Raw genomic sequence first — 25170 nt, forward strand, 5'->3', positions numbered from 1 at the left:
AAATGCATTTCATCAGTGGTCAACTATTTCTGTCCAATAAATTACATTACTGTCTCAAAAACTAAACAGAATGAAAGAGAAATTCCAGCAGCCAACTGCTGTTCTGATTGTATTAAAAAGTACAGAAAAAAATTAGACAAAACAAAAAGAGTGAAAGGGAGGGACATGAAAGGTGTCTAATCTATAAAATGAAAACATAAATGAAGTAAAACATACTGACAAGTGAGGTGAAAAACTGAAGATGTTCCAGCAGAAAAGTTCTTGTAGAAAACCTCACCATTTCTGGCTACTTCTGCTATGATGTTAGCTACTTTTGCTGTGCAGGAAGATTGTGGCGTCAACAGACTCGCGAACACCTGAAGAACTCCACTTTTCTGGATTTTTTCACTTGTCTCCATATCTGAAAAACACATCACACAAAAATGACTTGCACATCAAATTGCTTTGGGGAAGAACAGAAAGAAAAGCAGAAGGGAAGTCTTCTCAAAAGTTATTATGATAGGCATTATTTCCCATATAAGAACCCAACTGTTAGTTCAGTTACCATACTTATTTTATCTGATGTACTCATAGAACTTAATACTTTGCCATTTCTAATAAATTGACCTTTATAAGGTGACTGCTATGTAGTATATACAGATACATACTCATGCTTACATGGGGAAAATACTGGAGAGACTGTAAGAGTAAAGGTCATAAAATGACATGCAGCAGGTAAAGGTATTATGTAAAAGTCAAGGAATGACTCTTTGAAGAGATGAATTATTGGAAATGTTCAAGGAATGATGGGGAAAGTTCTCACAGTTTAGGGTACAGCTTAATGCAATGTAGGAATCAGAAACTGGAGAAGAGGGAGAGCTAAGATGATCCTGGTTTTAGACTCCTCTTACACTCATTAAAATATCTTCTATGTTACTCTGTTACTGAGTGGCTCCAGTATAGACTCAGTAGAAGGGAAAGGGAAAAACATTGATTTCCTGCAGTAGGTACCAAAGATCTGTGACAAAGCTTTCCCCTTTCTGCATGTAGTAAGAGGAATTGTGCAGCTGCTCCCTAACGGGCCCACCTAATATTGCTGGCCAACAGCAATGCTCTGTAACAAACTGAAAAACAACTTTATTCAACTGCAGTTAAAGACAAGCTACTAGATGCTATGACATATTTTGCTAACGCTTTTAAAAATGGCCTATTTGAGTGTCACACGTGGCCTATTAGTGTGACAGTACAACTAGATGGCAGCTATCATTTTAGAAAGCAGCATGACTTCTTAAGCTATTTATAAGGGAAGTTATTTGCATTCTTCAGAGTTTACAGATGCTCCAGTTGATGACTTTTGCAAAGCAAAACAAATCCATCTAAATGCTGTTTGCAACCACTCTTTGGCTGTGCTTCACCTGTAAATTGATAATAACATACCACCCTCCCTCTTCTCTTCTTCTTTCCTTTCCCCACTCTCAGGACTGCAATTGAATTTGATTTGTGGCAGCCCCAGGACCACTCTGCTGCCTCTGAGACTGGGAGAGATCCACTCAAGCTGCCCCTGAACAGAAGGCAGCACAAGCCTGGCAGAGGTGACTCCCATGGGTTTTGTGGCTTGCACAGAGTATGTACATGCTTCAGTGTTGAGAGCTGGTTATGTCTACATGACAGAAAACAGACTGAAAACAGAGAACTTGTAGTCTGGACTGCAGTTATGCCTCCCATTTCTGTATATAATTCTTATTTGGGATGTTGCTGTTTGGCTAGGACCACTCAGCTACAGTATGTCAGTGATGACATCTGATACAAACAGATTAGGCATCAGTAAAGAGTAATCTCAGCATCTCATGTGTAATGTAAGTGCTAATTATTATTAACCTGCTTGCAATCAGTTAACTGCAATTTTTGAAATACCCTGGAAAAAACCTCTCAGAAGATAAAATGTAAAGGAGCTTATGGCTTATTTGAAAGCTTTTATAAACTCTGACATGTAGCATATACCTAGTAGCAATATTTTCCAGTGGATATAGGCATGCAAAATGAAAGTTTAAATTTAGAAAAAATCATATCAGGACTAAAGACTAGTCCAGACATCTTAGATGTCTGTTAAGGAAGAGCTTCTCTCTCCCTTAAGTTCAACACTTGAAGTACAGAACTCAAAATGCAAAATATGGCTATATGTGAATGTGTATTAGTAGGCAGGAGACATTAATGAATTTTCTCCTGTCACGCTTCTGAGATATACAGTATCCAATCGTATTTTCTTGGTCTGTAGTTTGATGGACGCATTACTGTGCAAAGCATAAATTACATCAGTAGAACTAAATATGTCCTGCAAGAAGTGGGGAAATAAAATTAAATGTTTCTCCAGGCAAGTTGTGTGCAGCAGATACACCCTGATTTATTTTATTAAGAAAAGCAAGTGACCACCATAAAAGCACAGCCCTGACAGACCTCTCAGAAACTGGGAAATCAGTTACATGGGATCATACAGATGAAAACTGACCAGTTACTTAATTCCTACTCTGAAGCAGTAGAAGAGGCACACCTACATATACTCACTCATCCCTTCAAACCAAAATCCTAATGTTTCTTGTTAGTCAGTTGGGTATCAATGTCAAACTTTTGGTAGTCATAAAAGAGGGAAGGTGGATTAATTAGACCAGCAGTGAGTGCAGAACACCCCACCTCTACTCTACCCCGGGTGGGTGCTCAAGCATCATTATTTTGAGGAAAAGCACATTACTCTGGCATCAGGCAGAAGAATTACTACTATCAGCCCACAGTGCTCTCTGAGGCATTTTTGCCAGGAAATGCCTTAGGTGTAAAAAATGCCACAGGGTGCTTCAGCTTGTCTACTCCAAGTCTAAGTAAGCACTGCTCTTCCTCTGCAGAACACATGCAATTTACACTTGGTGTAATATACAAATTAATTCAGTTTCAAAATAGAGAGACGACAGTATGACACTAAATCTTTGCAAGTAGTTTATAGTAGATCCTCCATATAAGGCATCTAAAGAGAATGTGCCAGGAAAATTACTCTTTCATCCTAGTGTACATTACTCTGTTTAGTATCTGCAAAAAAATCCACTTTTTTCCAGGGATTTTGTGTTCATCATATTAAAGTTCTAATAAAGTAGTTGGGAAAAAAAAGGATGTGCTATAATATACAAATTAATTTCGCAAGTCACATGTTATTAGCAGATATATTTTTGTTACAATCAACCAATCTTTCTGAGTTTTGAAATGCTTAAACAAGGAAGGGTATTTTAATTGAAACAAGACACCTTATTTATAAACCTAAAATTGCATTGCTAAATACAGCAACTTTGCTCAGTATTTTTTATATTCTTTTAAAGGAGGAAGACTTGACAGGCAAATAATGCCCTGTGAAGTCTAAACAAAGATCTTCAACCATCCTTTGCTTGTCTGCAGAGTCAACTGTACACTCAGTTTGGGTACAAAGTGTTAAAATGCATGTCTGTAGAAGAGAATACCAAGCTGGAGGTCTTGAAGATGATTTCAGCACAGCTGTAGGTGTATAAGCATTTCTTTTAATGCCCAAATGGGACAATTGCTTCACTTACAAAACATGTGTGAACAGTCCTGTGTGTGACTCTCCTTTGGGCTCAGCTTCACGTAACACCTGTCATGTATAAATATATAAAAGATACAGGGACACAGAAACAAAAATGAAGGGAAGTGTGTGTGGTGTTATTCTTTCGAGTGGACAATAGATTTTTACGTTTATGTAGCAGTATTTTCACTATGATTGTAAAAACCATCAGTTGTTTTTGATTCTGCAGAACCTGAGACTGGGAGACCACACATCAGTGCTGCCACAGGGCTGGTACCCCTACCACTGCCTGGCTCTAGGAGAAATAAGGTAGGTTTTGCTGAGAATTAGAAACTGCTACAGACTTTAGCATAGGCAACCCTCAACTCTTGCCTTTATTTGTTCTCTTCAGAGGCTGGAGAAAGCCTGCCTGGCTTCCTGTCTCTCTGTGTATATGCACTAAAGAGGTATTATTTATTAAGGATATCAATCTTCTGCATGCTAGTTTCATTCTGGGCTTCCTAGTAAATTATTAGAGGGTAAACTATTTTGAAAACTTATTTCAGCTGTCATCTTTTAAATTGCTATTTCAATTGTAGTTGGAGCATGTAAAAATTCTACAGGAGCAAGAAAGACCTAGGCAAATCTCTACCACATATTCTCCTCTTGTGTTTCTATACTGGCCAAAAAGGAAATCACAGCCAACATTCCTTTTTAGCAGAACTGCATCCCCTTTAAAATCTATTAAGTTTATGTCTGGAAAAAACCTAGCAATGTAGATAGCCTGACATTAGGGTGCCACACCTCATAATCCTTTTGCTATCTGTGATGTATCTGTGATTTCAAATGCTTTTTTTAAAGACTGATTTTCAGTCTGCTTACACCAGCCCACACCTAGAGCTGTCCCCTCTTAAAGCAAAGAAACTGTAGGACTGTAATAATGCTGCATTAAAAGCAGCCCTTTTGCACACAGTCTAACACAGCATAATTGGAGAGGAAAGCCCTTTAAGGAAAAGCCTGCTGCTTTAGATGCCTCCTTGTATCATTTGATATCAAGACAAAGGGTATGTCAGATCATGTGGTGTCAAAATCTTATTGATGTCACAGCTGAGTGAATAAAATGTCAACATGCTTGCTTTTTGTGGTTTTTGCAGTGCCTGAAGTCAGAATAGTTAAGGGTGTGGGCAGGAAAATCTTTAATGCCACAGATCAGAGCTGGAGAGCTGAGCACCATGGCTATCAGACTGGTTAATTAAGTAGCAGAAATCATAGGAAAAAAATCTAATATGTTTCAAATTAAAATTCTACACTCTTTTCCCTCTCAGCTCTCTTTCCTCTGAAATTTCACTTCTCTCTATCCACTCTTCTCTCCTCTCTGTATTATTTTGTACACCTTCAATTGAAATAAAAGGCAGAAGGGGGAAAGGGAAAGGCAAAGCATGTCTCTCAGCAGTGCCTTGGTAGCAGAAGAAAGCTGTAGGCTCACCATTCCTTATCCCCTATGAACAATGAGTCTAAGTTACACTGTTATTAGTAACCCTACAGTCGTGGTGGCTAGCACTGCAATAATTCCCATGTTGTGGAGCTTCACACCACAAAATTATGAATAAACAGCTTTGTGAGGGTCCTCTTTAAGCAATCTGTGTTTGCCATGTAGTCTTTTGAAAAATGCATGTCTTTCTAGCTGCAAAGATGTTTTATAAACCTACTGGAACTACTGCAAAAATTTACCTTGGCTTGATAATGTTCCTTCTACATGTACTCTCATCAGAAAGAGAAAGATGAACACATGAATAAATAATGATGAACCACATACATCATGAAAGGAACCTTCCATCTGCTCTTTCAGAAGGCAGAAGGGAAGAAAATGAAGGGAACAGGGGATATCTTTTGATCTGGCACATGCTCCTAACCACCACAGTAAGAAGGTTCATGTGACCAAGCACAAGCATTGATGCTCTCTCCATATACAGCCTCCCTCAAGAAACATTGCCCCCCTCTCCACAGCCTCCCACTGTATTTTTCATACCACTAAATGAAGATTTTGGTCCGGCTACAAAAGCACAAAAAGTGAGTTGTAAAGAAGCTCAGAAGAACAAATTATATGCTCTCATGAAACAAAGAATGCACCACTGATAAGGAGGTTTTGCTTAACAAACCTTAACCAAAGAGTCTGTTCCAATTATCAAGAGTTACTTAAATAGGGAAAAAGAAGTCCTTTAATAATAATAATAATAATAATAATTTATGTATAAAAATAACTGAAGACATTTGATTTCTTTTTGGTATGCTCCTCCTCACATGGGGAAATCCCCAAAATCTCCCTGTGCACTTATCCTTGAAATTAGACACCTATTAGGCAAGGAGGGAGGATTCTCCCTTAGCTGTACAAATGTTTCCATCATGGTGTTTGCTCTGTTTTGTCTCTGTCAGCAGCTACAGGGCAACTTCACTTCCTATTTTTAATGAAGAAAGAGACAGTACACAGATGTTTGTAATTAAAATCTCAGCTCTAACAAGGAAGGAAGGACAGATGGAGAGACAGATTTATCAATCAACTAACTGCATGAGTCCCGATGATTAAATTCTCCAAAAGCTACATCCAAAGGACAAAAGTGAATTTCAGGATGAGATTCTACCAAATGGATAGCCTACTGCAGATACCAATGAAGTAAAAAGTATGTGACATCTTTGCCTTCAATGAAGAGAAATGCACATATACTTCCATGAATAGGTCACAGCACAAGGCAGAATATTCAAGTTAGGCACCTTGGCACCCCTGAGTTCCTGAACTGCATCCAGTATCCAGCCCTGGCATGTAGCTGGTAGATTTATCGGAGCTGTTCCCCCTTTCTGACTCACCCTCTCCAGGATGTAACCACTTCAGTAGCAAGGTTGCTGAAAGAGTTTGATGTCAGTGCCTCAGCTGCCAAGTTTGTTGTCTGGCATCTTAGTACAAATGTCATACACTCACATATTCTTGTTTTGTATTTGGCTTCCATGGACGTTTTCCCCTGCCTCCTCTCTTGCTTGTACTGACTGAACTTACTAGAGGTCCCAGGGTAAAGGGTATTCTCATGCTTTAGTTCTTCAAAATGTATAACAAATTCTGGTCCTATGGAAGAAAATCCTTTCTCCAAATTTGATTTAGTTTATTAACATCAAATCAAATTTGAAAGCTGATCATTTTATATGCAGGAAATGTTTCATGTTCCTTTTAAGCAAACTCTAAAGAGTGCTCTTAAGTGAGCTAAAATGCCTGCTGTGAAATTCCACTCTTTGCTTATTGAAAGAGTATGTCTACAGGAATTTTTTAATCTGCTGGTATTTTTAGTGAGCTGTGCTATTAGAGTAGTTTAAAGAAAACCTAATCTTAAAAAGATCACATTTTTAAGTTATAAGGGTCTGGAGCTAAGCTAAGAATGAAACTGCAAACCTGAAATTGTGAATTACATGATCTCTAAATATAAATTTTTTGGTAAATGTAGGCGTTTTCCTTTGCATTTTTGAAATGCAATACAGAAGCAAAAGAAAAGGCCTGCCTTTTGAAAATGCAATACAGAGGCAATCTAAAAAAAAAAAAAATATCTGTCAATTCTATTATCTGGAACTGCTATTCACTGATGCCTTCTGCAAAGAAAAAAAATATAATAGTTAATCTTTATTTGGCACATTGTGTATTCAATGAATAGCACTTGGAATTTAACACTTGGATAAACATTTAACTGTCTGGCACTAACTAAATACATCACTATTAAGGGGAATTTATGTAAAATATAATCCCACTAAGCAGCAGTGATTACCATTCAGTATCATTAGGGTAAGCCAGTTTACTGGGAGACAGTCCAATAAAAAGCAGCCACCTTGATTTAGTGTACTTATATTGTAAAAAAATATTATATACAGCTCTTAATGAGGAAACATTTCTGGAGTGTACAATTATGTGTGTACAATATCATGACAAAGCAACAGTCCATGAGATAAAATGCAACAAACATTTTTCTGCAAAAAGAAGGAACACTTTATAACACAGTATTTAAGTCAAAACTCCCTCTTAAAAATATTCATCAGGATCCCCAACTTTTAGCAGGGCATTTGAGTAGAAATCTTTGCAGGTAAGATTAATGGCTTGATTGGCTGAGCTGGCCCAATTAAATTTGAACCCCTGCCTCTGTTAGAAGAGATTATCTTTGTCAGAAGCAGACTAGAAATTCTTCCTAGTCTGAGATGTGGGGTTTTGGTTTGACTGCTTCCTACCAGCCACTCAGGTACATGCATTTAGCTTGGTTTGGTTTTTTTTCAAAAATTTAATCTTTATATCTGTTTCCACCTTCTGCCATTTATCTTCTTCCACTAGAATAAAAATCATAGGTTCCACTGTATTCCCTCTTACTCATCCATTTAGTTTCATTTCTTCCTTTTTCATTTCTACTCCCTCTCCCTCCCTTGGTTTGAATAGATGTTAAATGCATTATGCCCACTCCACTGAATTCCAAAGATGCTGAATCAAGCAAGGTTTAGTAGTAGCTAAACAGACACTAGTTCATGTCCTCAATCCGTAAAAAACCAAATCCTACAAGGTACTATGATGCCTTAGTGCTGCTCTTAATATTTTTGTAGTTTCCAAGACAAAGCAGGAATAATAATAAAGTTATAAAATCTTTGTCATAGGCTAAGGACACCATCTACCTAAAGAACACTAATCTCAGCAGAGAACTATAAATTTCAGGAGACAGTTAGCAATGATACTGTTTAGTTTTTATCTTATTGGAGGAGGATGTTGTAGCTTTCATCTGCATATTTCCTCTTCATGGATAACACCATAAATGTCTGTTGCTTGTTTGAATGTTCAAGCTGAGACATTTACATGTCAGGACTAACATGCAGGTCTGTGCCTGCTGGGTCTGAGTTTACATCCATGGGTGTGATGCCTAGAGAGGCTGACCTAGAACAGAGGCTGGACAGAGTTAAAGAATAAAGTAGGTGTTTATTAAAAGGCCTTAAAGGATATACCTTGGGCAGTGCAAGAGCCCAGCCAGGGCTACACCCAAGATGGACCCAAAATGGTCAAGCAAAATGGACGACCAATCACAAGGTCCCACACTTTTATAAGTTCAGGTCCATTTGCATATTGGGGTTAATTGTCCAATTATAGCTTCAGGTCATGAAGTCCCATCCTCCTTGCTCACTCTCTTCAATTCATTGTTGTTTATGCTTTTTGGACTTGAGGCTTGCAATGTTTGTCCTTGGTTCTCAGGTTGGAAAAGGATTTTTTTGTCTACCTACCCTGTAATTACCAACAATTAACATGGAGTTCAGAGTTACAAACCAGGGCAGCACAGAATCTGAAAAATATAGAAGCTAAAACTTAAGGCACCAGGTGGCCTCCTTCTCCTTCCAAGATCACAGCTGGGAGACATATACCAGGGATCGCTGGAGGCACACCCCAGGAGGATCAAAAGTCCTCCTGGAAGGGAGACTGCTGCTAAGAAGAAAGGGAGATGCTAAAGATCAAAGAGGAATAAGAAAGCAGGGAAATGCTATTTGTCAGTGAACGTAATTCTACTAGTTATCAGTTGTTTTAAGGCCACTAATCCAATTAGTAGCACTGCCTACCCCCTTGGTTGTGCTAAGCTCTCTTGATGTGCTTATGCACTGCCTTGTCACAGCTTACATGTAAAGTGTGTTGAATCTGCAGGGATGCTCAAAGCTCTTTTTTATTTATACAAAACAACTGTGGTCAGAATAGGGCCTATAGACAGTTATTGTTTTAAGCTTTAATAGTGTGCAAGCATTCATAATCAGGAAAGCATTGTTTGTTGGCCACATCACATCATTTTACTCTTCTTCTGTTCATACAATTTCTCCAAAACAGAGAAAGATTAGTGTGCTGATGTTTAAGAATATGCTCGCTTGAGCATGCTCTGAAATGTGGAGCTTTTTCTCCATGCTCCGTTGCACAAAAGGGAACAGAGAAAGCTTAAGATGTTTAGCCAATAGGAAAACATGAAAGTGAATTTAGTTGTTTGTGCCTTAGAATAACTCTGCTATGACAAAAGGTTCTACAACTTAATTTTTTCTATGTTTGGGGCAGGAAGATAAGTATTTTCTTGCTAATGTGGAGGGTTGTGGAAACAAAAGATGAAATGACTTTCTTAATCCTCTGTGTACTAAAGAGGTACAAGGCTTCACTGAAATCAGATGGCACTTAGTGTTCAAGTTAAGCAGACAGCTGCCTACCTGACTCTGAAACGAATAAATAAAAGAGTGTGTACACAGAACTATCAAGAATGTCCAAAAAAAAAGAGGTAAATAGATAAAAAATAGGTACATCTTGATTTTTTCTTTTACAAAATCAAAGGTTACTAATTAATAATAATAACAACAACACATATTATTAATAATATATTATACACAAGATTAATTAATATTTATTAATACTAATACATATTAATAAATAATAATATCAACAAAGTAATAGCAAGAATAATAAATTTTAAAAATTCAGGGGTTTTTTAGTTGAGCTCTGAATTACAGAAGTACAAAATTCTCATTCTTCGTCATTTTTCTGCTCCAGTAGAGGAACTGTTCCATTTTCTGTGGTCACTGAAGATCAGAAAAACAAACATCAAATATAGGAAGCCTAAGTATTAAATAAATTCAACAATATATGGAAGCCACAGCTATGAAGAGCAGAATAAAATTAATTTCCAACTGAAATATAACCTCTGTGTAAATATATGGTTGTGAGAACTGGAAATCCACCAGAATAATTAAAGAGAGAAAACTAGATACCTGTTATAGCAGGTGCCTACCAAAGTTTTAGGGCATTCAGTGAGAAGTTTCACCACTGCCAAAGAAATGTCGGAAATCTGCTGTGTCTCCAGATATTCAAGATTTTCTTAAGCACTCCAGATGCCAACACATCCTCCTCTGGGATGCCATCAAATAGGAACAAACCCATTTCAGAAAACCCACTGGTGACTCCCAAGAGAAAACCTGAACAAGAAGTGTTAGGTAGGAGGGATAAGCCCATGGTCCCTACAGGCTGGAACAGCAGGAAGTGATGGCAAAAGCTTACTAGAAATTGCTCAGGAAATATGCTCAGAAATTTCTACAGAAATATGTAACAATGTTATTTTCCCTGATACAACACAGCCAGTATATTCTAATCAAAGCATGGCTCCAGCATATACATTCTGGGGCAAAGCAAAATACTATTATGAAACTATGGGCATTATGGGAAGAAAAATAGCTTCTAAACCATTAGAAGTAGCCTTTGAATGATGCTGAGATTTCCAGTTTCAAGCATGAATTAAAAATTTTCATTTGTCATGTGATGGTTCCTTGAGTTACCAGGCATCAGCAAAGCTCAACAAGTAGAAAATAAGGCATCTTAGTCAGCCACATCTTTAAGGTAAAGTGCATTATTTCAAATATTTCCAATCTTTCTAAATCCTTTTCAAAACTCAGGCCTTGCCCTCTCATGTAAGCTTATCTTTATTGCTGTGATTTTCCTTTAACCATTTTTTCACACAAATATGCAAACTCATATTCTTAATCTTCTAAAAAGTGTATGTAAAAAAATATTTCAAATTCATGTGCCAGCCTTTCCACTTCAGCTACATCAGAGCCAGGTGCTGAAAGCTGGGATTAGTGTGCATTTTCAGCCTCTTACGCTGAGTACAGCAGAGCCAAAAATAACATTCTCAGCAGATTTTTCAGATTTCTCATTTATCCAAACTGGGTTATTTATGTCTGCTGTAACTTCTTGTATCTGAAACACAGCATGTCTGGACTAGCAGTAACTTTTTTTTTGTTATTACTGCAATAATTATGTCCCAGAGAACCTGCAGTTTAAAAGAGGCTCTATTTCCTTTTTGCTTTCCTTCTCTCAGGCAGTCCTTTCTTGTGGACATTTATTTAGAGATCTTAGGATAAATGCACTTTTTTGATAGGCCTAGTACTTATGAAATGACTCTTAAATATAAATTTGTATATGCTGGCTGAATATAATGGCCAGTATTGTTTTCTCCTGTAATTCCTTACATAAGACAATTAACCAATTGTTCCCAATATCCAATAGTAGTACATACCCATATTTTCCTTGGGTGCAAGATACAAAATAAAACAATCATACTTTACTTACTTCATTCCAGAATGTAAGTATATGATCTTTCAACTGGATTTTCTTCAGTGCATGTCTTACTCATACTTTTGAGGAGGTTTGTGCCTTTTTTGGTTGTTATGACCATTCCACACTCCATGTCACTGTAAATAGTCTGCTTCTAGATCAGCAAAATTCTTTCTAGACAATAACACATCAATCCATGTCTGTATAGAACTAATACAGATTATATGGAGCAGACAATGGAGTAACTGTTTTAATGGATAGTTGTTAAAAGAAAACACATGTAATACATGACTTTCACCTCTTGATTGAATATAACCCACTAATTCATTTAGTGCATGGCTGGCTCTGGTTTTTTGCTGCTAATAATGCTTATGGATCATGTACCTCAGGCTTTCCTTAAAAATCTGAACTATGGGAAGTTTAGCAGATGGTGAGTGCTTGCAGGGGGACAGAGATCAAATATTTGTGTTTTTCTTTCAGAAGTTAGGTGGACAGAATCTCAGTTTATGCAAATGAGGTAGATCCACAGAGGTGAAAGCAACGCTTACCTTACCTGTGAATCTTGACTTATGTTACTGAAACTTTATGGCTTCAAAGTCCCCAGAAATGCTAGTTAACTTCACTGGGAATGCTGAAGGAACTCCACACAAAATGAGGTATGTCATTATTCTAAAGCATTTCTAATGCATATTTATGTCTCATTCTTCTGTCATTGTTGCCTCTTTCATTCTTTCATCTTCAAAAAACCCCCTCAGTTTTCTCTAGTGCCACAAGCTAGACCATATACGACTGGCCTCAGACAGAAGTGCTGGTGACAGACAAGAACTAAAATATCTGCATAAATAGGAATATATATATTTCAAAACAATGTCTCCTGAGGAAACCATCTGTGCAGGATTTTCAGACCCAGGTCTCAGATGTGAAGAGCTATGCAAGTTTCTCCTAGACAAACTGTTGTTAAAACAATTTGAATTTGGCTTGCCAAATATTTACCAGCAGTTATCACATTCAGCTGAGTATCTGACTCACTCTTCTGTAGTATAGCATATGTGTGTGTGTGTGCACCTTAATTTGACTGCTGTGACAAATGGCAGAATAGCTCCTAAAGTCAGGCAGGAGGTATCGTGTTCCAGGGCATTACACCTGCCTAGGACTATCAACAGATCAGTTTTGGAAATGAGAGTGAAAAACAAAAGAAAACACAGCAGATTACATAGAAAGAAATGAAAAGTTACTAAATTCATCATAACTTTTTTTCTCTTTCTATAGAAAGCAGAGAATTTTAGAAGTAGGTAATGATAGACAGTAGACAGTAGAAAATATGAAAGGTAATGTTTTAGCATAATGAAAACATAAAGATTGTGTGCAAAATAAATGGAACTAAAATTTTCACTGCACTCTTACAGACTAGGGAATTTAACATTCTGCAGCAGCCACAAACCTATGCATGCAGATACCAATAGATAGTGTAAAGGTCACTAAAACATTCATGTGTAGGTGCACTATATAAAACTGAAGTTGTCCTTTACTGAAAATCTCAATTTGTTGTAGTATCATTGGGTTTAACTACTGATTTTGGCTGGCAGTAGATGGGATTGGGTTGCATTAGCATATTAGTAATGTACTAAATTTTATATAAGATAAAATAATATTTTTATCTCCAAGTTTTAAAGCAGTAAATAAAACTTCAACTTCTGTGATTAACAATACTACCATGAACTCCCAACAAAATCACAGTTCTATAAAAATATCTTAAAAAAACTCCTATTCCTTGAATGGCTTATCTCACATTAATATGATGATTTACTGAACTACAAATGTATACTTCATTAATTTAATCATACACATGGAAATATACTAAACAAGAGCAGAATAACTTTGCAAAATATTATTTAAATGATTTCTGCATAACAATTAACATACTTTTATATAAACAATTTGATTTCTCATTATTATTGAGTAAATTTATACACAGACACAGAGGTACAGTGTGTCTCTCATAACTAGGTATTGTATATATGATAATATAGACTATCATTAAAAATCAATCAGCCAAATCCATATTAAGATGTTAACTGGATGGATGAGAGCTGTGAGAAAGCATTTAGAAAGCTGATTCTGTGTCTATTTGTTGAATCAATCTATTATATGCAATTTACCTCAGTCTCTGAAGTCTTCTGAATGTACTGCTGTTCTCATAAAATTATCTCAAGCCAGAAATCTGTTCCCCAAATCATCAGACAACCTTGATAACTAAAGCCCATTGTCCAGTGAGACTTGGAAAAACTTAGGTATGGAAGTGTCCAGTTCCCTTGAAACAGAATTGATAAACTAGTTCCTAAATTACCAGCAAGCTGCTTGAAAAACCTCTCCTATCTGACCCATCTAATTTTCAGTGCATTATTTCAGTTGCCCTCAATCTTGGGCAAATGCAAATACATGGAGATGTGTATCATAGGGCAGCTCAGCAGGGCTGTATTCATGTCACTGACTTACACACAAGAGCATGGGAAATTATGGAGAGAATAAATTTTCTAGAACTACCCCAAAGAGAGAGGTCAAAATCCTAATAATCTGTTTATCGGATCTGGCAGCTGCAAATCTAGAAGAGAAAAGATTTTGGAAAGAAGAGCAAAACCCTTGACTGAGACAGAAGAGTAATTGTACAAGAGTAAAATTATTTTGCATCTGCCAGACTTGTTCTCTGACACAGCTATGTGACCTTCATAGACAAAACAGCAAACTCTGTTATTTACACGAGTAAGTTGTCACTTTTCATATGATCTTCTCTTTAGTACTTATTAAGTATTAGGCTTAAAAGCAGTGGAAGTAAATCCAATTGGAGGTTGGATTAAAGTATTGGATATACCTTATAAAAAAATTCAGAACCTTCAAAAAATGATTGATCTAAACCTTAAAGATTTTATTACTTTCTGGCTGATAATCTCCTTCTAAAATATTGAGAATTAAAAATGGACTACTATTAAATGCAGACGCTGTTATAATCCATTTTTGACTTGATCTGGATGGTGCTTATATTCAGTTGTGAAAATCCTCATAAAGTATTTTACACCAACTAATCCAAGAGGCTTTGATTTGTAAAATACCATCATGTGAAAAAAACCAAGACTTATCAATACTTTGTACTTTTGAGTGTATTGATATTTCCAGAGGACCAACTCTTTTTTTTAAATAAAATGTTTTAATTGTGGTTTGTACCTATCCTGAAAAGTTTTTGAACCTGAAACTGTACACATATTTTTCTTCTGCCACAATCTGAAGCGCTAAGAAAGTTAAATTCAGAAAAGTCTTACAAACTGTCATCTTCGTTACCTTCCCTTTCTGTCTACTGGGAGTGGGGACAAGCATTCTAAATATTTTGGTGAAAATGACATCTTGCTCCATTCTGATGTTATTTTTGTTACATACTACGTATCAAACTTGGACTGTCTTTGGATATCCAGGCTAGTTCTGCTAATTGAAACTCCATTACAAACAGGAAACTATGCTCTTTCAACCAGAATTAGCAAGCAGCTCCCTTATCCTTTTCCCCATCTTATGAGGCTTATTTCTCCAACTCTGTTATTTTTTTTTCTTGAATGATCAATTTAAAAAGTCAGTGCTCTGCTTAATTGTGGAGAAAGGAATGGACTACAGCTGTTCCAAATATTCAAGTATTTACCTGTCACTGTCTTCATTGCTACCAGAACATTACAGACATATGGGTTAAAAACTCCCAAAACTCCATAGAGACAATCTAGCAGCCTACTGCTTTAGCCAGTCTTTCTGCCACATTTTAATTCACTGATCTCATATGATTTAAAATTTGAAAGGCTCATACAACTTACTGTTTTGTGCCAGAGCTTGAAGCAGACAATCCAAGCATCCCTCCAAGCTATCTGCTGTGCTGTCAGTGGATGTTATCTTCAGCTTTTTCAGGGCTTCACTTAAATTATCTGCTTGATAAACACAAAGGAAAAAGAAATCAGTGTCCTCATCAATTTGGTAACAGCACTATAGTCTTGAATGTAAATAGTTAGTGTAAACAGTTCCTGTATCAATGAAGAAGACATGCATGGTCTGTATTCTGAGGATACAAACAGCCAGGAGGCAAAGGTTATAGATGAAATGAAACTTTTCAGATTTATATAGACATTTATCATTTTGCATCTGAGAACAGGATGTCACAGCAGGTGACATGACTTTATGAAATACCACAGAACAGCAATTTATCTATCAGTATTTTCTCAGCCTCGCTGGTACAGAAAACCAGCAGCTGTTTCTTTGCTTCTCCTCTTGTGTGTGGGAATGAAATAGAACAGAAATAAGCATATCTTGATCTTCTTCATCAATAGAGGCAAAGTAATTGAAAATGCCAATTTCTGCATGCTGTGTAGGCTTCCATCTTGACTATTCACAGATGCCTAGTGCTAAGCTTAGTGCCTTTTAAGAAGTATGCCACTTTCCACCACAATGTTACAAGCATCATTGTTTATAGGAATTGTGTTACCTCTTTAAACTCAACTGATCCATAAAAACAGATGGCATCTTCTCGAAATAAGAAAGTTCTATTGTGGATTTCAGATAATTAACTCTTCCTTCTTTAAAAAAACCCACCACGGCCCAAATGCAAATGAGATTACATCATTCTCAAAAGACACCTATTTGCCCAGTAAAGATTGGGTTGTATGACTGTTACCATTTTGAGGATTCTATCCTTTCATGAGCAAGGTTTAAGGCTGCAGCTGCAGCCTGAGCCTCTGGTAAGCCCACTGATGACTAACCTCACTCTGAAGGGACTATTCTTTTCAAAATGAGTGCTGATTGCTGATTCAGTTTCCATGCCAACTCTGACAGCAAGCAGAAAGTGTTACTCAAAACAAATAATGTTGAATAGTGTCTCACTGTCTCTTCGTCCCAGTGGCTGATCAAGAGCCTTGACCCAAGCCCAACCCAGCCACAGGTGCAGTTTTTTTTCAGTGCATCACTGGTATTTTCTGAGCCTGACTAGCAGCCAGTGCTGCTTAGAGCTTCCCACCAGCGTAGGAAGCCTCCTTGACAGGTGAGCTGGCACCTGCTGTGCTCTGCCTCCTCTTCACTTGCCTATGTATGGGATGGTGCAAAGGAAAAGAGTGAAGACACAGCAGGCATCCCATGAAAAGGGTGGAATCTCACTGATGGAGCTGCTTTGATTCTCAGCCAAAGCTGTGGCTTTTGTTCCAATTCCAATTTTTATTTGCATATGCTTTCGTAGTTCAATATTCCATAAAGGTGAGATTCTTAACTTTCTAAAGTGCTCAGTCTTTATATATGAAATTGCTTATATGTTTGTAAGATCAGGCAGTTATTTTGTCTATTCATAATGAACACGTTCTTAGCAACACTATAGCCAGGAGTGTCAGTACTCCTTAATGCAACCACACTTGATTGTGGCTCCTCAAGATCTTAAAAACCTTCCTCCCTACCACCTCCTCACTATGCTGAGCTCCCACCTTCTGGAACAAGCTAACTGGGAAAAAACCCCTAAATTTAATTTCCCCTTTTACACACATTACTCTCTAGCAGGCTTACCATAGCACTTTTCTTGAATCACCTTTAGCCAACAGTTAAGTTGAACACGCACTGCAAAGTCTCATTTCTTAAATTCATTATTCAGCATATACAACTAGAATTTGTCAAAAGCCAAAACACATTTTGCACAATTTTACATTGTGCACTCCACCTCCTGTCATACCTTCTTCACCTGCCTCCTTCTCATATTCTTCTCTTCAGTTTTCTGCTAACATAGCACATAACATAATTCTCTTCCTTCCTTACAGGCATCTCATCTCCTTGGATATTCACACACTTAACTTTGAAGCTATAGCTACATTTACAATAAGAAGACTCGATCTACTATATATATGAAAAGCAAGGGTTCCTATAATCTAAGGAAGAAGAAAATGCAAAGGTAAGAAATTCACTGTCACACCAGATTTTGCAGACTATTGTCAGAGACCACACCCAGATTTTATTTCTCTCTTACAGCCTCTTCTACTTCATTTGCACTCAATAAATCACAAGATCACATTTATTATTTAACTTTTTCTGTGCAGAGATGAGTGTTTTATATAAAATACTTGCTATTTCTTTCACTCCATTCCACATCAGAACCTGCAATAGAGTTAGAAGTCTGCCCAGTCTATTTTCCTACCACTCCCTTCTGCTCAGTGCCATGTAAAGTTTTTCTGGGGAAAGTCCACTATTTTAATACTACACAATTACAGATGATATGCAAAATTATGTACTGTGGGCAAAATTGTTCAATTATGACTACCCAAATATTTCATTCCCTAGGACAAGGAAATCAATTTTTCATGGTACCAAGCATGTGCACATCCCACTAATATATATGGACATTTAACAGCAATTTTAGAAAAACTTCAAGTATCAATGGGCACTTGTGACCATACTGCTTTTAAAATATCTTATGAAGTAATGTTGCACTGCGTGCCAAATTATCCTTCCACTAGGTATACTTGGATGTTGTATTTTTAAAATAATATAATAGGAGAGATTAATTTAGAAACCATATGCATAAAGTGTGCTTCTAAAAAAATTACAATAATCCTTGATTTTCTAATAAGCCTACAACTCTTAATTTCTTGCAGCTTGACACTTAATCACTCTGTACAAAAGAAGAAAATATAATAGGAGTACTGCAGAGACAACAGATCTCTTGACCCAATGCCACAAGGCCAAGAGCACAGAGGGAAGAAACCATCCTTCAAGAAAGAACTTATTTATTTACTTTGGTTCTTTCTGTCCTAGTCCATCTCCTTTCTAAACTGAATTGATACCTTCAAAGACAGTTACTTTTGAAACCCAAGAATCTTCAATAGATTCAGAGGTTTTGTTATCTTGTAATTTTTTTTTCTTTTGTTGTTCTGAAAAGAACAAACCCTTATAGTCTGAAATTACACTGACAGGGATATTCAGAGAGAAGTGCTATAGTGTTCCAGAGGGCTCTCACTATATATTCACACAAGGCTTCCCGCCCCTGCTGTTTCACTGTTGCCCCAAACCCATTGTTTAGGGAAGAAGCTGCAAATGCTTCTTTTCCGGTACAAAATCCCTGTTGTTTTCTTTGGATCATCTCCTGCTTACTTTTGTGTCCTCCTGTCTTTCTATAGAAGCTGTTTCCATTAGCCTTGCTGCTGCATAGGCTGATCAGAGTGTCAGCAATAAAACCCCATCAAATAAAAGCAATATAAGGAATCATTTTGGCTGAGTATCAGAGAAATGTGACTCGGTACATTGTGTCAACATGCAAGCTGTGTGAAGCTCACATTAGGAAGATCTAAGGGTGCAAGGTTAGGATGGCTGAGGTAAGAATTGGCTAGTAATGTTCCCTGTGGCACATGTGATCAACAATGTGGTATCATGTTGTGAATATGTGTGGCATGAAGCCTGACATTTAATACAAGTATCAACTATTTTGTTGAGGATCCTAAGCACAGGGAGTCTCTCATATCTGGCTTACTGTATTGCTTTCAGAAAATAAGTTATCTTATCTGGACAAGATAGCTCTGAATCCCACACACCTTAATCCTGTGTATCCTAATGTTACAAACTGATAAGTTAGCAAGTGGAGTCTGCCAAGAGCTGTCAGACCTGTCTGGCCCATTCCATCTATGGTTACATTTTGTTTTCCCCAAAAACTACTCCTGCACAAACACTCATAAAAAATGAGGCAGTTAAAATTCTTTGATTACCCACATTGCTTTTTGGTAGCACACTATTACTACTATCTCTTGCAACCTTTTGCTATCTCTTGTGCAGGCATTTCTACAGGGAAAATTAGTCAGAAAGTAACATTAGTGAATGTTTTAATATTCCATTTCACTTCACTGTACTCTTTTTTCTAAGAGCTTTTCTGTGACTCACTCCTGTTTGCAGTCACTAACTTGTTTTATACAAAAGAACTGTTCCTTCATCTAGTAAAAATTTGATAGTTCATCAACTTTGTTTAGGGTCAGGGCCTCAGGAGTGCTGGTTAGACTGCAAAAGGTTTGAAAAGGTTCCCAATAGTCTTTCTAGTAATGCAGCTTCTGAGGGTAAGAACCAACTTGCCAATTTTGCTCTGAGTCCATGGCGTCTTCACCCAAATCACAGGAAAAACCCTATTCCAAGACTGATGTTAATAAAGTATGTAGAATGCCTTAGCTGAGTACTTAGATGATCAGCTTTTGTCTGGACTGTTTGTTTTTCATATATCATATAACATTTTATCCAGTATAGATATTTTCTCTACAAAATAAGGATTTTGAACATATCATTAATATTGACTGTGTCTTTTCATTGACACTTCATAGATGTGAATGTGTTGTTATTAAAGAGACTATTGCATTGTACATGCAACTTAACAGATAAGGAATTCAAAATTAATAGATATTGAAATGGGACATACTGAAACATGCTGATCAGATAAAAAAACAAGTTCCAGCAGTTCTGCTATTACAGGGATGGTGGCTGTATTAACATCAGAGTCTTTTGAGTCTGTTCCACTGCCTCTCAGGAAACAATGAGACATCAAAATTGAGTAGAAGGAATGGTGCCATTTTCTGGGTCTCCTTTTGTTATAACGGCATAAATCTCTTAAAAATGTAAGTACATACATGCACATGGGCTAAACTGCAGAAATTACTTCATTTTATGTACAAAATTGAGCAGAAGGAATGGTGCCATTTTCTGGGTCTCCTTTTGTTATAACGGCATAAATCTCTTAAAAATGTAAGTACATACATGCACATGGGCTAAACTGCAGAAATTACTTCATTTTATGTACAGACTTGAACTTTAGTACCAGACTTTCAGTCCAAACTAAACCATAGGGGAAATCCAACCCAGGCTCACCACAGGTTTTGATGAAAAGTGTATTCTGATGTGATATTATTTGAGAACCTGACACAAAGATCAGATACATAATCTGTTTGGGTGAGATTTATATATTTGGCCTGAATGACTTCTGGCAGCAGAAATCCCAGGAGCTGGTGAGATCTGTAGCACAATTTTGGTCTTTAATGACCCCAGATGCCACTTTCCCAAAGAAAATGGAAGACTGGTGCAAAATCACGAGAACCTTTTAGCCCCCAGGACATTGAATAAGCTGGCAGAAATGTACAGCATGGGTCCTTTTTGAACCTATATAAACTGAGCCACATCCTTGTAGTAATTTTTCAGACGATACCTAGTCCCATACAAATGTTCACATCGACAGGCAAAATACTTCAAATACAGAGTTTATTGAGGACAGAAGAATCTTTTTCTCACATTCAGCCCATTGCCAAAAAATACTCTATCCTCTTCTGTCTTTGTAGCAGCTGCCCTCAAGCACTCTCAAGTGTACAATATTTTCTGCCAAACCGCCCAAACCCATCATTAGAGACAACTCTCTGCTCCTAGCCCATCCACAAAATTTTTAAATCTGGCTTCTAATCAGGAGGTATCTATATTCTGTCAGAGGGCAGCAGCGAAGAATTAGATTTTTATTAGTAATGCCAGAAGGCCTGTACAGACATACAAGACCAACATCTTAATCAGGAAAGAATTTTTTTTTTTTAAACAGAAGCCCTGTTAGTTTCTGTCTTACCATGTTCATTGAGGTGGGTTAATGCTTTTTTCCCAAGAAATTTTCTAGTTCCAGGGATATAATGATGGATCATTAACTGCAGGGCTCCTTCTGCAACCTGTTTTTTACTTAGGTACATTTGCTCTACTTTTCTAGCATAGTAACTAATTTTAATGAGAGTGTCTATTTTTGACAGCAGTTCAGCTGCCTCATTCTTAAACACTTTCTGAATCTTAGATATATGCCATCTGGTCTTAGAGACTTGTTACTCTTTCATTTATCCTCTTGCTTCTGCATCTGTTGTTCTGACATGGGGCTTCATTTTTATTACCTGAAAGTACTGACATGCCATGACTCACTGCTACCTGAGCACTAAGCTACCTAATTAGTTTTTGTAATTATCAGGTCAGCCTATACACACTAACAGCTACTTAGTCAATCTGTATTCAAAATTAGGATAGAAACCTAAAGCAAATAGCATCAACCAGCAGTCAGTACACTTGGAATCTGCTGCCAATGCAAATTTTCTGTTTGCTTTCCCCCCCCACCCCCGCCCCTTGTAGGACATTTCGTAACTTTGAAAATTATTTCATGTATTGTTTTTACTGTAGCCACAGATAAACCACAGATTCTAATATAAAAAACATTTCCACTGTGCCAAGTGGTAATATGTAATTGGTTCCTGCACATTAATGATCCTCTATTACTTAAATCATGACTTGCAAAGGCTATAAGAATGACATTTCAGAAGATTTTGCAGAACCTTGGAAATTTTTTTCCTCTTTCCTAGGAAAACATGGTACAGATTTAGGTATCTTTGTATTTCATAAATAAAGACTGCAGATCTGGAATTATTTTAAGATCTAAAGAAACAGAACAAAATTCAGTGAAATCAACTTAACTCTACTGCTTTGCATAAAGCCTTAAAATATTTTGCTTAAAACCAGTCCTAGAAGAAGAATGAAATAGATTTTTCTCACTTAATAGAAAACTGCTTGATAAAGGGAGTTGTAGTGGATAAATTTTATTTAAAAATCAGCTAATGATAGAAAAAGTAACTATTCCAAATAATTTTGTTCTCACTTTATGGAAAGATCCTTTCTGATACTCTATTACTAGCAGTAGTTGAAAAAACTATCAAGATGACAACCAATTTGTAAAGAATTACAACTTAATTGACAAGATTGCATTTGTATTTGCATATTTTATTTTCATATAGCTTTTTTTCTCCACGTGCCTCATCTTCACTGAGTCATATTATCAAAATGGTTTTGAACACACAAAGTTCCAGAATTAAATCAACCCACATATATTTCACCATGTAAAATATTTATCATACAATACAGTGCATGCCAAGATGTACACATGAAGAATACTGTTTTATCCAAGGGACACCTCTCTCTTTCAGGACAAATGTTCTGTCAAAGAACAGCTGAATGTCTTTTCATATCCTCCTTCTTGGCAAGCGGTTCTCCTTTTATTTACCAGGTACTACTAAAGGATTTTTTCCTTTCTCACTGGCAATTATAAAGTTACTATCATTACATTATGTCATCATGCTTCAAAGATATGAATGTAATAGCTTTCAGAAGGTATTTATGAAGTATGAGGGAAGCAATGCACTGTGTAAGTGAATGAGAGAACTGCAAATTTAGGGTTAAAAGTATTTATGTGGGAAGTAGGGTTTTCAACATGAGGTTTTCAGGTTCCAGAATTCCTGCACACTCTGGATTCTGCAGGAGTCTTCAGATGCAGGTACAGATGACACCCAGCACTTCTATAAAGCAGAGCACAACACATCCTGAAGAGGTATCAAGAGAGTGTCAGGTATCACATGGGGCAGAAGGGGATCCTGCTCTTTGTGGGAACATTCAACTGTAAATACTTCTCCCTAATGCCCACCTCTCCTTAGTTTATGACATGGCTTCAAAGTACTGCAACATAAAAGACAAGGGAAGGTCTCCTCCACCAGACTATTGCAGATTACTGCCCACCCAATGCACAGAATGAAAAAAAAAATTAGTGGAGGAAAAACAACAGGACCAAAATAGTACCTGAAATGACTAATGTTACTTCAGACAGTAGTCCAAACATGTTTCTTGCTCATGCAAGAACTCATCAAGCAAATTAAAATGGACAGCCTAAAGCAGACAGTTGGAACAGAATATAGCTCTTCCTGAAGAATCAGTAAATGACTGAAACAGGATCTTGGAAAAAAGGGAGTAACCTTAATGCTAATCAAATCTATCATTCCCTACAATGCTGTAGGGAATATCCTGCTCCATATAATCATATGGAGCAGTATATAAGAGACAAGCTGCATGTCTGCATGTGTCTATGCACACACACAAGGAGCTAGCAGGGTTTGCATCACTCTACTGGCTCTTTTAAAATTTATTTTAGGTGGTTTATTCTGTTCTTTTGTTTTCTTTCTTTTCCTTTTCTGCTCCTCCAGATGATTTCTGCCTGAAGCACTTTTAATCTAGCAAGCAAGAGTCACTTTGTCAAGTCACGACAGCAAGAACAGGTGCTAGAAAACAGAAGAAAATTAAACTACTGAGACAGTACAGTCTAGAAACAGCACATTTAAAACTAAATGTATCAAGCTTTTTCAGCTTTATTTTTTTTAGATGATTGCCTACACTACTGTGTCCAACTTTTTCTGACTATACCTGCTCTAAAAGTCTTGGTCCTAATGTGACTCAAGTTAGCTGATTACAAATGCCAGCCTAGACATTACACAAACAAATAAGAGGAAAACACTTTCCTAAAGAGATTTTTAATTTTTTGTTAAATTATTTCCATTACTATATTAGAACACTGATTTCTTTGTAGTGTAATTTAACGAGGTTGCCAATCCTCTGTACTTTTTCCAAGTTCTATACAAAATATGGCTTATTAACCAACAAAATAACACGTATAGAATGCTACAAGTTAGTCTGAGTGGACTTCTGTAGAGGTTGTAATGCAGGACAACAATTTAGACTTCAAATCCTAATCAATTTAACCAGCTTACTCTACTGTTAGCTTTTTAGATAAACAAGTTAAATTACTTTTTCTTACTGAGCCTAAAAACAAACCAATCAACCAACCAAATAAATAAAAACCAGGTCATACAAAGCTGAGGATACAAAGTTCCAGAACTAAGAAAAATTCTCTTTGACTTCAACAAGCTCCAGTTCTGGTCTTTGGCCTACCCTCTGCAAGTAAGTCCATACCAACAGTGCAAGTACACAGTGCAATATCTGTCATAACTATACTTATACCAGCTTGAGTTACTGAACAAATACAGGATTTGATTCTGTATAAAGCCCTCAGGCACATCTTTCACCAGCAACAGTGAGAATTTTGTCTGGGTAAGATACCTAGGTTCAAAATTGGTACTGCTAGCTCTAATTGTATGTCACATCAGTGTTCTTCTGTCAGATGCTATGAAATACTAATCTCTGACTAGGCAGCTGTTTTCTAGCTATCATGACTCCCCTGAAAACCTTAAATATGGGAAGGAAGCACCTGAAAGGAATAGGGTGAACCATGAGTCCACAGAGTGTTAGAGATTTTGTTTATTTTCTTTTAGGCTGCCTGGTTTGAAGGTCATAGAATCATGGGCTCTTTAAGGCTGGAAAAGACCTCCAAGATAATTGACTCTACCCTTTGACTAAACACCACCACGCACACTAAAACATACTGAGAAGTGCCACATCCACCCATTTTTGAACACGTCCAGGGATGGTGACTTTACTATTTCTCTGGGGAGCTTTTTCCTTTCAGTGAAGAAATTTTTCCTAATATCCGTCCTGAGCCTCCTCAGCACAATTTGAGGTCATTTCCTCTTGTCCCAGTTACCTGGGAGAAGAGGCCAACACCCACCTTGCTCCAAACATCTTTCAG

General features: G+C 37.0%; 1 protein-coding gene across 3 annotated transcripts in view; it reads right to left on the reverse strand.

Annotated features, from left to right (window-relative positions):
* RAP1GDS1 (Rap1 GTPase-GDP dissociation stimulator 1) overlaps window positions 1-25170 on the reverse strand; it is a 90637-nt gene that overhangs the window by 43149 nt on the left and 22318 nt on the right. For 2 of the 3 annotated variants that reach the window (XM_058024038.1, XM_058024040.1), the window contains exons 2-3: window positions 15518-15628; window positions 278-400 (exon numbers count right to left, since the gene is read on the reverse strand). In XM_058024038.1, coding sequence (XP_057880021.1) covers window positions 278-400; window positions 15518-15628 — 234 coding nt within the window. The remainder of the gene's footprint in view (window positions 1-277; window positions 401-15517; window positions 15629-25170) is intronic. The other variant, XM_058024039.1, reaches the window with a different exon arrangement.

This window comes from Melospiza georgiana, chromosome 5 (assembly GCF_028018845.1).
Source record: "Melospiza georgiana isolate bMelGeo1 chromosome 5, bMelGeo1.pri, whole genome shotgun sequence".
In the NCBI taxonomy this organism is placed as follows: domain Eukaryota; kingdom Metazoa; phylum Chordata; class Aves; order Passeriformes; family Passerellidae; genus Melospiza; species Melospiza georgiana.